The sequence below is a fragment of the Ciconia boyciana genome, chromosome 5 (assembly GCF_034638445.1).
Source record: "Ciconia boyciana chromosome 5, ASM3463844v1, whole genome shotgun sequence".
NCBI classification, from domain to species: domain Eukaryota; kingdom Metazoa; phylum Chordata; class Aves; order Ciconiiformes; family Ciconiidae; genus Ciconia; species Ciconia boyciana.
The window spans coordinates 55,658,268-55,670,617 of NC_132938.1; the positions used below are offsets into that span (position 1 = coordinate 55,658,268).

Below are 12,350 nucleotides of genomic sequence, written 5' to 3' on the forward strand. Positions count from 1 at the left end.
ATTCATCTTGGCATGCACTGTGTTGTATGGCAAATACTTTACAGGGTCAAATACATGTGGGTTGAATTGAATTCTGGAACTTTCTGTGGTTTTAATACTTGACTATGCAACCTAACATCACTCTATCAATTTTTTGTTTGCAGTAGTGTATGTACATGCTATATGTGTTTGTGTGTATACACGCCTGCCTCTAAGATAAAGGAGTTATGGAGATCTTATAAGGTGGAGTACATGCAACTTCTGCACAGATACGTATTTTACTTATTTGGAGGATTACATTAGTAATAGTATTTGTTTAAATCTAACCAACTTAAGGAAACCGTGACAAGTATGTGTATAACTGTGGGGGGAAAAAAAAATCAGTGAAACTTGAGAATGCCAAATTATGAGCAAAACATAAAAAAAAATCATTGAGATTGGCTTGAAAAGTCATTATTTTGTAAAGGATAAGCCTTTGGGTTGTTTCTGTTTACTCGTAATATCTAGTTTATATTTTCAAGTTGTTTTTCTTCCAAATGTGAGGGCTAAAAAATGTATATTGAGAAAAGAAACCTGAAATTTTCAAGTATTTGCGACTCACTGAGGGTAATGCTTTTGGAGAAATACCAGCTAAGACATGATAATATTGTGACAATTGTGAGAATTGCATAATTTTAACTGTTCTTGCATGCTGGTGTGGGAGGCCACCAAAGTGAACAATTCATTTCCATAGTTTGGGCTAAAAAGTCAGAATCTGGTTGAGAACAGAAAGAGGGTGTTGCCTTTTGTGAACCGAGTGCTGTGGCTACATGCAGTGGCCAGCTGGTTGGCTCTTTCATGAAGCCAGTTCATTGCAGCCTGTAGTAGCTTAAATCCTAGAAGAAACCTACCTACTTCCTGGTGGCCACTCTCTTGTCCTTCAGCAGGGATTGATAGGGACACCAGCAGTGCTGAAAGAAAGGATACCTGCAGCCTGAGCTTCAGCTCCCAAGAATTCTTCACATGAGCTGTCACATACTATATTGCCGCAGATCAGACCTATGGGAGGCAGGAGGAAGAAGGAGCGTAATACCCATCACACCCAGCAAGCAGAGGTGCACAATGATGCACTTACAGAATGTGCTTTCAAATCCTTAATTGTGTGTTTCCCTTCTTTTTTCTAAACAACCTGTTCAGTGCATTTGTCTAGAGGCAGCAATGCCCTTGACCTTAGTGCTTCTACACAGCATGGCTAGTAGTAGGTTTTGACACAATCTGTCAATGCGAGAACATTTTATCTATTAAATAGCATTGTGGTTTTGTTAGCCAGTTACACAGAGTTAGAAAAATCCATATACACCATGATGCACAGATATTTGCCTCCTGCATTACCTATATTCTCAGGGTATAAAAAAGTTGAGCCTTAAGAGGACTTGCTATTTGAAGGCTTAGGTTGTGATATACATTTTATAATTTTCATTTGGTTTTGATACACATCTATGCCTGAGCTGTTATTTCTATTGATGGTGTGATCTCTTCAGTACCAGATGAGTTGGTACTTTTTTCATATAAATACAGTAGGAGAGTTGGGAAGATTGCTACTTCTGCGCTACATTACCTGTACAGATTTCCTTGGAAGAGGTTTAGAGACTCCATGTAACCTAAGTGGGCAGATAAGAACTACACAAACTCCCAAGATGCTAAAGTTAGGCTTTTGACTATCTTGCAGCTTTTCTTTCTGTGTTATTGCTGGCAATAGCTGAAGTGTCAAAGGACATTTCTATTTTGTAAAGACACAGGGCAGGTGCCCTGCCCTGCCTTAGCCTTTTCCACCATACGGGAAAATTGCTACAATGAACTTTGATTTTCCTCTATATTCAAAATTCTGATGCTACTTTCCAGAAATGCAAATACCCTGAATAGTAATCTGGAGAGAGAAATCACTTAAAGATTGTCTTTAAAAAACTTTCTAAAAAGTAAGGGAAAAGGGTAAGATCTGTTCAGTAGGGTGACCCTGAAGAAATTAACTGTGATATGCATGAATTTATGAAATTAATATATTTATAAAAAGAGTCATATAAATATGTGAGAATTAAACCAGAGGACACAGACGAAAATTATGTATTACTTAGGGTAGAGACAATAAGACATTTTTCTTCCATTCAGCACCCAAACCATTGTTCTCTGAAATTTGACTAATCTTGATACGACACATCACTTAGGATAAAACAGGCATCTGACCTGCTTTATTATTGGTTTTATAACGGAGCATTGCATAAAGCCACTGAAGTGGATTCAGTTTTCATTGCAGACGATGTTGTGTGTTTCTTGCTCACTAAGGACCCAGTGAGAATGTAAAAGGCTTTTGTCTATCAGAAGTCCCAATTAGTATTTTCTGTTATGCTCTGCATGTCTCCTGGGTTTTCATAATGTGGCTCAGTGAAGATCAGGCACCTGGAGAAACTATAGGAAAATAAAATGTGCAGTTGTCTGTCAATTCAATGTAATTCTTTACAAATTGGTAGCCATCTTGTATATGATTTTGTCTACTACTCCTAGTAATAGAGTACCAGAAAAGATCTTTACATAAACTGAGAACCATATGTCTTCTTTAGTTGAAATAATTACTTTTTCTATCATTAGCTGATTTTAAAATTAAATTCATCCAGTAAAGATTCTCTTTATCAAACAATATATTTCTTTTTCATTTATGAAAAAAATCTATTTCATCCTTCTTTTAGGACCTTTTTAAAGCAAGACCTTTTAGGGCTTTTTGTAAATCAGTAAAAGTTGTTACATTGATTTCACTGAATTTTGATCAGTTTCTTTGGACCTTAAGATAATTCCAGATCTTCAGTGTTTAATTATGAAATATAAAGATACCTAAATCTGTACCACATTTTCCTAGGGAAGGGACAAAAATCTTCCAAGATTCTGCAAAATCTTCTGCAATGTCATTCTTATAGTCTAGCCTTTGCAACTCAGGATTTAAGTAATAGGGAAAGGATCATTAGCATGCAGAAACTAATTACAGCAGCTACAGATCAATATACCTTGCAATAGTGTAAATATGTTTGTATTAATATCTATTGTTTATCTGTGACTACAGTAAAAATAATATGCAAAATTATTTTCAAAGATCTCCGATTGCCTCAAGGCAAAAAAACCCCCAAAACAGAAAACAAGAAAAAAGTCGTTTTAGCTGATGTCTGTTTCTGGTTATCTTTAGGGTTGATCCTTTTAATTCTACTTACGGACATGTTATTAAAGGAGTTCAGAAGTAGTAAAAAAAACAAAACAAAACCCACACCACTCTTTTTGCTTAAAATTAACCAAAATTCTACAGCAAAATGAAAATTTTGCATTGGCAAGAGATTCCAAGTGAACTCAATGCTGGCTGATGCTGCTTTGTTTAGGTTTCTATCCTGATTTTAAATACAAACTGACTAAGTAGTTGTTAGCATGTATGGACTGACCTCATAATTACTAAAAATAATTAGGTAGCTTACTGCTCAGGTGGCAATGAGGTCATAGTGTGTCAGTATTTTCAGGTAATAAAAATGAAGCTCCATGAGTGATCGAGGTGTCAGAAGAACAGATGCTGAAGCAAATGGATAAATGAAAGAGTAACAAGTCTCTAAGACCAGATGGTATATATCTAAGATTCAGAAAGTGTTTAAGAATGAAGCAGCTGAACTGTTGACAAAAATAGGCACTCTCATTAAAATTAGTTACTATGCTAGAAAAGTAGAGCAAATGTACCTAAGTTAAAAACAGGTTGCAGCAGGAGCCCTGCAGTTAATGATCTATCAGTATTTCCCTAGAACTAGTAAAATCAGCTGAAAAAAAAAAAAGTTAAACCATCTCAATGAACATGGTAGGACAGAAACAAGCAGGATTTCTGTTAAAAAAAAAAAAAGTTCCTCCCTGATTAAGGTGTCTGGGTTCATGGATTTAAGTGTTAATCTGGTTTAGGGCCAGGATCAGTGTCAGGACCTGTTCAGCACCAAAGATGCAGCTGATAACACAGGAATTACCTTACTGGCTGTGGAGAAACCACAGAACCCAAAATCTTTTCCAGCTTGCTGGATCCAAACAGATGGCCCAGTAAAGTCCAAACACATCTGTGGAGATTTGGCCATCTTCTTTTCCTGGTGAACCAGAGAACTGAGGCGCAATGTGACAATGCGGCCACCTGTAGCTGAAAGTCAGTGCACCCAATTGTCCTGTTTCTGACAGTGAATAACCAGTAGCTGATATCTGGGAAAACATTTGGGCAGGGCAGGGACAGGAGATAAGCAAGTACAGGGTGGTATTCTCCCAACTTCCAGTAATCTGACATTTAGAAACTTCCTAATCCAGAAGTTTTATGCACATCATAGTATTGATAGCTATGCGTGGGCTTTAGTTTCCTTATGATTTTTTTCTAATTGACTAAATTAAATGAATCTGTTTATAGTTCCAGCCTCTTAACAGTTCCACAGTTTAATTACGTGTGGTGTGAAAATATACTTTCTCCTCTTTAAGTTTGTTGCTTTATAATTTCATTTTGGTATTCTAGTTGTTGTGTTACGAGAAACAGTAAATAGTAGCTTTCTTTTCATTACGTTAGTCCTATTCATGATTCCATACATCTAGATAATTTTTTACCCTCAGTCTGTCTTTTTTTTCTTTCCAAAATTAAGAGTCCTTGCCTATTTAACTTCTTGAGGACCAGTTGTTCCTTACCTTTGCTCAGCCATATCTGTGCCTTTTCTAGTTCTGCAGCACGTCATTTACAGCATGAGGTGCCTAGAGTTGTATGCAGTATTAAAAATGTGAGTGCATAGTAATCATTTTACAGTGGCAAAAGAGTTTTCTACTTCCTGTTCATTTCCCAGCAAAGCTGTTGACCTTTGAATTGTCATAGACCATTTGGTCTGGTCTGTCCTTACCAGGTCTCCTGGTTGTGCATCCTCAGGCAGTTTAGATGACCTCCTGCTGGGGATAGCCCCTGGCTGGCAGCACACATCTTGCAGGGCAGTAGAGCAGCACCTTGCAGCTCATGCTACATCCATCCGCCCTGGAGAGATGATGCGTGTCTCCAGCGACTCCAGGGAACAGGGGTGCTTTCAGACTGCCCTTTCCAGTGGTGGCGTAACTCGCAGAAGGAACATCTCTAAGAACCAAACAGGAATCCTATGCCAGGTCGTCAGTTGGAAAGGTTACGTACAAGAGCACCAGTGCAGGCAAAAGCAACTTGCTCAAGCGATGCTAAGTGAAAAGAGCCACCTGCAGATATAACCAGCATGGCTACAGCACCCGTGCCCATTTGTCAGCTTTCTGAGATGTGTTTCTCTGTGCCTGGAGATCCTTCTCTGACATTGCTGACTGAACAACACCTGCAGACCAGAGTCTGCAATCTCAGGTAGCCTAAATTTCCACAGCAACCAGGCACGAGAGGGCCTGGTAAGGAAAAAGGGCAATTGCTTACTTTGATGGCCAGCACCTCTGTCTTCCAGCTCTGGCCTGCAATGCCATTGTGTAGCAGAGAAGCAAGATGGAGCACAGGTTCACATAGCACATGCAGATCTATCTCCTGTCTGTGTCAGGCAATTGCTAATCCAGTCTATGAGTATGTCAGATGTGGTTCACATCGGGGTTGTCCCAGCTGTGTCCTGGCAGAATGTAAAACACCACATTCGCAAGGACCTGCTCGCAGCCAGGCCCATCTGTTTTGTCATTCCTGAGAAGAGTAAAATGCTGTGGGAATCCATTGAGTCACACTGGACTTTCTCTACTATTAGAGGAGCACTGTTAATTTTATTATTTTTAGAAGACGATAGCCAGCTAAGTTTCTCTTGGCATTACCTATCAAAAATTAATTCTTTACCACCAGCCTCTGACAGCATATATCTACCTCCTGATCAGATGCCAAGTTTCAAAATTTCCTGGCTCAGCTGAGAACAGAGAGTCGTTTCTAATGACAGATTTGGGTGATTTGACAGAAAACACTGTACACTGAGGAGCACTTGAGGGCAGCTGCTGCGAAGTAAGGAGGGGAGGGCATATTTTTTGGCAGTGGCCTAAACATGAGGACAAAGTTCTTTTGTCCTCAATAAACTGTGTATATTCTGGGTATTTTGCATGTCTAGGTAGATAAACTGTTGTATGGGACTAGGTATCTTCTGACAAGGTATCCAAGGGGAAGCATCTTAGCTTTTTCTTATGTAGATTCAAGAAGGACCCATCCTGTGCATTCCTGACAGCTTATTCAACGTATGGGAACTAATGGGCTCTGATAATTTTGGGCCAGTCTTCTATGCTTTCATTGAGGAAGGGGCATCTGAGGTCATTAAAGACCAAAGGCATGCTACAGATCACACCAGTGGCTGGCCTTCCTGCTGCAAAAAGTAATTCAGGCCAAATATGGCTACTCTTCAGGCAGCCAGCTTCAGGATCAACAAACCACCCCCACCTCCCATCCCCACCCACCCCACCCATTGGAGGTGATCAAGGCTGGGGCAACGACTTGCAAGGTAAGTGTTATATACTACAGGGCTCCTCAGGCACCACTGAATATGGTTGTGCATGGAGTCCTCTGCTGGTGCCGTGGGGTCTGCATTAGGGTACAAACACAAATGAAGAGCGTGGGGTAAGGATGGCTTGGGAGCTGGATGCTGGCCTAAATGGATTACGTGTCTGATCTTTGTGTCAGTTCCTAGGTTCTCAAATAATATAACCTCAGAATACACTTTTAGTCAAAAACAACTGTGATGAGTCAGTGGTGGATTTTCCATACAGGTTAGTTTGTACTGAAATTCTAGGAAGTTAAAGTCTGTACAAGAAAATTAGGTAATTTCTGAAGTCCAGTCCATGTAGATATACACACTTAAATTTGTAAGACATTTATGCCATTATAACACAAGGAGACCGATAAAGTGGCACATCATTCCTTCTGCTCAGTTTGATGTCTCATTGTTTCCTGAGAGGCAGTGAAACAGACTCAAAAGGCCCTGAGGCTAATACAGCCACCATCCCTGTAATAGCAGAACTGCTTGAACTTCTTTTCTTATCTCATCAGCCTGTTTCAGTACATCCCATTTCAATATCTATTAATTTTGAATTCTTTATCTGTTAAGTTGCATGTATAATGTAACAACAGTATAGTAGGTGCCAATCAAAAGATACAGAAAATGTGAATATGTTCAAACAAAGTCTCATTTTAAAAGAAAATATGTATACTGAAAAAAGATCACAAAATATATAAACTGTCCAGACAAAAGCTATCCATCTAAATACTCAGCTAAAACATTCTAACTAATTTTTTTAATGTCAGCCTTAGAAGATGGCTTTTTTGTGTTCCTTGACTTTTTCTGTGGTTTGGATGAAGACGCTGTGAACTCAAGGCAAAATTAGCAAGTTGGTTCTTGTCCACAGAAGCTGCATCCCTAGATACACTATTGGGTACCTTGTAAAACTTTGCAGTCTAGCCAGCATCGTGGTCCCGATGCTAAACAAGGTTGAGCAACTACCAAATTTGTACAAGATGAAAGAACAGTTCTTCTGTATAAAACAAATTAGTGATTGAAAATACAATGAGTCACAGAAGAGCTCTCAGAAAAAAGGGTACAGTGAAATGAAATGGAATATTAAAGCATTCACTTATGTTAGTTTCTGACTATTTTTCTCTGTAAAAATGCCTGCGCAAGAGAGAGCAAAAGTTTGTGAGAGATAGTAGTAATGCTGTTCCACCAAAAGCAACATGGGCTACTATAGTATTTAAACCACCTCATTTTTATGAGTGTTTGTGCAGGAGTAGTTATCAGGGGAAAACAAAATGCAACAGTAGGTGGAATGGGCCAGTCAGGTCTGACAGCTCTTGCCAGACTCCATCCACTTCCTGACTTATCAGTTTGTGTTGTTAGGATATACGGGATTAAGGTCTGTGCGATTCAGGGCTTTCTGTCCAGATAAGAGAACTAATTCTTCTGAAAGCCATCTGTTAAGCCAGGTGTAAGTATGAGTGACTCCCTGTGCTTGGGATCATCAACAAAATAGTTGATACTTCTGTTAAGCTTCTGACTTGATGCCTCACAAACTCACAACCTGATACCAGACTGCTGAGCAACTATGCCATAGGGAACATTACTGTCCTTATTTTTACCTTTACCATCCTGATCTTGCTCCCTTAGACCTTCTGAACTAATGTGAGCTTTCATGTGACCTTGCATATTGACAAAAATCTACTTATTCACGTTTCCCTGACACTCAGCCAAAAAGATTCCTTATGTTGTTTTTATCCCATGGGTTTTATCTCTGAGAATTTGATCAGCCTATGCAGTAACAAGCCTACTGGAAACAGCTTCTATAGAAGGAGAGAAAGAGACAGAAAGGTAAGCAGGAGATGATCACAAGAAAACAACGGGGGTTTTGTACATGGAAGACAAGCACCTGCAGCTTCTTCACTAAATGAGAGGTTCGGGGCAACTGTGAAACTGCAGAAGTCAGGAAGCCTTGTGTGATTATATGGTGAGAGCCTGCTGGAACACTACAGCCCTTCCTCTCTGAATATCCCTGTCAGTGTCATCTCCAACTGTAAGGTTTTTTTCTTTTCAGAACAGAAAAAGAAAAAAAAAACCAAAACCTCTGAATCTGTTTAAGATGTCTTTGCATGGGTCTGAAATTCTCAGGTTTCAGAAGTAAATGTGTCTCTTTCAAGATATTGACCCTGTTTAGAAAGGAGACCGGCTTTGACAGAAAGAATCAACGTGGGCAAATAAAGTCTTTCCTGAAGGGTGTTTTTTTCCTCTGTGCCTGTGGCCTTCTGACGTTGTGCCAAGAGGTCTGGTGTTTCTACAGTATTCCTACTTATATTTTCTTCTTTTGCACAGAAGGAGGAAGTCTCAAGCTGCAGTAAGTTTAGAGTTGTAGGCTTGTTAGAAAATCAAGGATTATTGTAATTCACTTTAGAAACAGACTTTATGCATATGGTTTCTAATTTACTTTCTATTATTATTTTAAAAGTACTTATAGTATCCAGCCATATCTAGTGAAATGGCAATTTGGCACATACTGCAACATGGTTTTGTAAGACATTTTAAGAGTAACATGGCATACCATCGCCACACATGTCCATTGATTCTTGACGTGTGTGTCTAAAGTTGAAGTTAAATGTCCCTGTATGTCAGTGGGATGTGCACATGCTCGGTACCATGAAAAATTGAGTTGTTTGTCCTAGGGAATTGAATATTTGGATAGTCACATTTGAAAATTTTGCCCAAAATGCATCATTCTGCATATCATATGTAACTGTATAGTATTAAAATGGCGGGCTTTCCCCAGAAAAACTTAACATGGCACTGAGCAGAAAAGGGAGGTAGGAAAAAAGACTGGGGAGACCTTCCTAACTCTATTGCAGGATCTTATGTGGCACGAAGTGGAAGAAATTACAAGTATTTGAGGTGAAGCACTCATCTCTTTGCACAGTAAAATGAAATAATAAGTGGGAACTTGTGATTTACTGGGCATATGCAAGGTAGAAGAGGCTATAAGAGAGAAATAAAGTCTGGGTGTGCTCTGCGGTAACAATAGCCTCTCTCCGTGGTCTGCAAAATCTGGTGCGAAGGTGAATTTCTTACCTATGCATTTTCTTCTTTCCCAGATTGTGGGAACCCCTGTTTTTTATATATATAGTAGATTTATTCCTCTTACTATAAATGGTTGCTACAGTTTCAAAGCTAAGTGTGTGAGTATACAGGGAGATGAGATGCCCGTAGGATGGAAGAGAATTAGTGCTATATTAGCAGAAAACTGAAGAGAGTAACATGAGAGGGAGGTGGGTGAGGAAAGTACAAGAGGAGGTGGAGTGCACAATGTTAAATTGTACTACTGGGGCTGGTCATTGGCTACCCTGCACCTGTGTCTTTTGACAAATTCCAGTGATATTTCCTGAATAATTTATTTAAGCAATGAGACTTTGCAGTGCATGTTCATCTCTACTGTTGGTTAAGTGTCATTCAATACATGTGCTGCAGTAAGCCTGCTAGACAGTAACGTAAGTCAGTACAAGGGAAAATGATAATATTTTTTTTTTTCCTTGGTAGCTTGTTCCAGGAGGTGTCAGTTCAGCATAGCGAGGAGAGGTGGTAGGGAGGCAGGTTTGAGATCTCAAGGAGCGCAGCCAAGTGCAGCTGCCCCAAAGGCTTTTACAGAGTTGCCTGCGGGCTGCTAGCGCTCTGCATTTAGGAGTAATGGGATTCCTGGCTATGGTGTAGCTAAGAACATGTTCATTACTCAATAGACAAACTAACTGCCTGATAAACAATTTCATGATGAATTTCATACCTAAATACTGAGCACTTAAAAAATGAAGCATCTTACCTTTATCCATATGGGATACTGGGCTACAAAAGCATATGCTAATAAAAAATGGAGGTGGGGCAAAAGACACAGCTTTGGCTGAGAAGCAGAGCAGCTCCAGGAGGATTGAGATTCCACCCTCTTCATGGGATGCCTGCTGTGTCTCCACTGGGCAGCCAGTGCCTCAAAGACAAAAAAAGGGATGTTCTTGCCATGCCTCCTTTCCTTTGCACCATCCCATATGTGGGCAAGTGAAGAGGAGGCAAAGCACAGCAGCTGCCTGCTTGCCTATGAAGGGGGCTTCCTACGTTGGTGTGAAGCTCTAAGGCAGCGCTAGCTGCCTTTCAGGCTCAGAAGATACCAGTGATAAATTGCAAAGAAACTGTACCTACAGTTCTGTAGGGCTTGGGTCAAGGCTTTTTGATGAGTCACTGGGGAACAAGAGACATCCAGACACTATTTAACATTAGTTGTTTTGAGTAACACTTTCTGCTTACTGACAGAGTTGGCATGGAAACTGAATCAGCACTCATTTTTTAAAAGGATAGTCCATTCAGAGTGAGGTTAGTCATCAGCGGGCAAACCAAAGAGACTCAGGCTGCAGCTGCTAACACTTATACCTTGCTCATGAATAGACAGAATACTCAAAATGGTAGCAGCCATATTACCCCAACTTTTATGGGAATAAGTGTGCATCTGTTGAGATTTATATCATGTGGTTTGGGTGGTTTTGTTTTTTTCTTTTTAAAGAGGGAGGAGTTATTTAATTATCTGAAATCCACAACAGAACTTTCTTATTTCTAGAAGATGCCTTATGTTTTTATGGATCAGTTGAATTTAAAGAGTTAACACAGTTCATATAAACAATAGTGCTTGTAACATTGTGGTGGAAAGTGGCCTAATACTTAAAAGGCTATAAGCTTAGCACTAGGAATCTGTGAATGTATAGCCAAGATGGAGGCCTACACAGCATGCAGAAAATGGCATTTTCAATTACTTTCCCTTTATTGATGAAAAAATTCAAGATGTGCTTATTTCCATCATATTTTTTCCCACACACAGGGACAGAAGCAAAGAAACGGCTGCTGGTTTTCTGCACCAACTAGGCTGAGAAAATATTGATGGCTAAACTGCTGTTCAGTGGCATTTCATAAAGTGCCTCCTGGCATCCTGTTCTCAGATGCAGAATGATAAATGTATATTTAAACTTGAAAAGTTTAATTTCATCTATAACCTTTGACTCCTGGCTTTTTGTATCCTCAGAATACAGACCATACATGCCTTCTTCATTGATACAGGATCTTGTTTACTTTACAGTAACTGTTTACATTCAAAGCTGTAATGCTGTTACCAAATTGATGAGGACACTGATTTCTCTTTTCTTTGTGTTTACCAAGCAGATAATCTAAGTGATGCCCTGAAAAAGCTGAAGATAACAACCACTGACAGCACAGCAGATAGCTTCGAGGGATGCTTGGACTGTCTGCTTCAAGCTCTGGCACAAAACAGTAAGTTGTATGGACCTTTCAAATTTTAAATCGTATAATGAGATCAGGGAAGTAAAATGGAGGTAGTAAAATGTGGCAGAAAGACTGACTCCAGCAGTAGGCTGCTGGATTAGCTGTTCTGGGTTTCAGGGTTTTTAACTCATATGTCTGTAACATTTAGGTAGCATCGAAGACAGTGACAGTAAATACCTGGATATTTGAAACAGCTGTAGTCTAGTCCTTTTTCCAATATGATGAAGTATCATGATTACTTTTCCAATTGATCACTCAAGAATCAAAGAACAGGGATGGACAAATAAACCTAATAGGATGGGGAGAGGAATATGGGAGCAGCTTGCTAATTCTGGTTAAAAGAGCATAGTTTCCTATTTGGAATGTGTTTTTCCTCATACTTATGATCATATATTTCTTATTTCCAATAGTTTCAATTAGCAGAAATAGGCTGGATATCTAAAGATGGTCCAAATTTGACATGTGGTATGATAACAAAAATAACTTAAGAATGGAACAAGATGTCTTTTCCACCAAAAGCTGTAGAAAATG

The 12,350-nt window shown here is 39.4% G+C and overlaps 1 protein-coding gene across 4 annotated transcripts in view; it reads left to right on the plus strand.

Moving 5' to 3' along the window:
• RAP1GDS1 (Rap1 GTPase-GDP dissociation stimulator 1) overlaps nucleotides 1–12,350 on the plus strand; it is a 103,535-nt gene that overhangs the window by 25,540 nt on the left and 65,645 nt on the right. For 3 of the 4 annotated variants that reach the window (XM_072862780.1, XM_072862782.1, XM_072862784.1), the window contains exon 2: nucleotides 11,697–11,807. In XM_072862780.1, the coding sequence (XP_072718881.1) occupies nucleotides 11,697–11,807 (111 nt within the window). The remainder of the gene's footprint in view (nucleotides 1–11,696; nucleotides 11,808–12,350) is intronic. The other variant, XM_072862781.1, reaches the window with a different exon arrangement.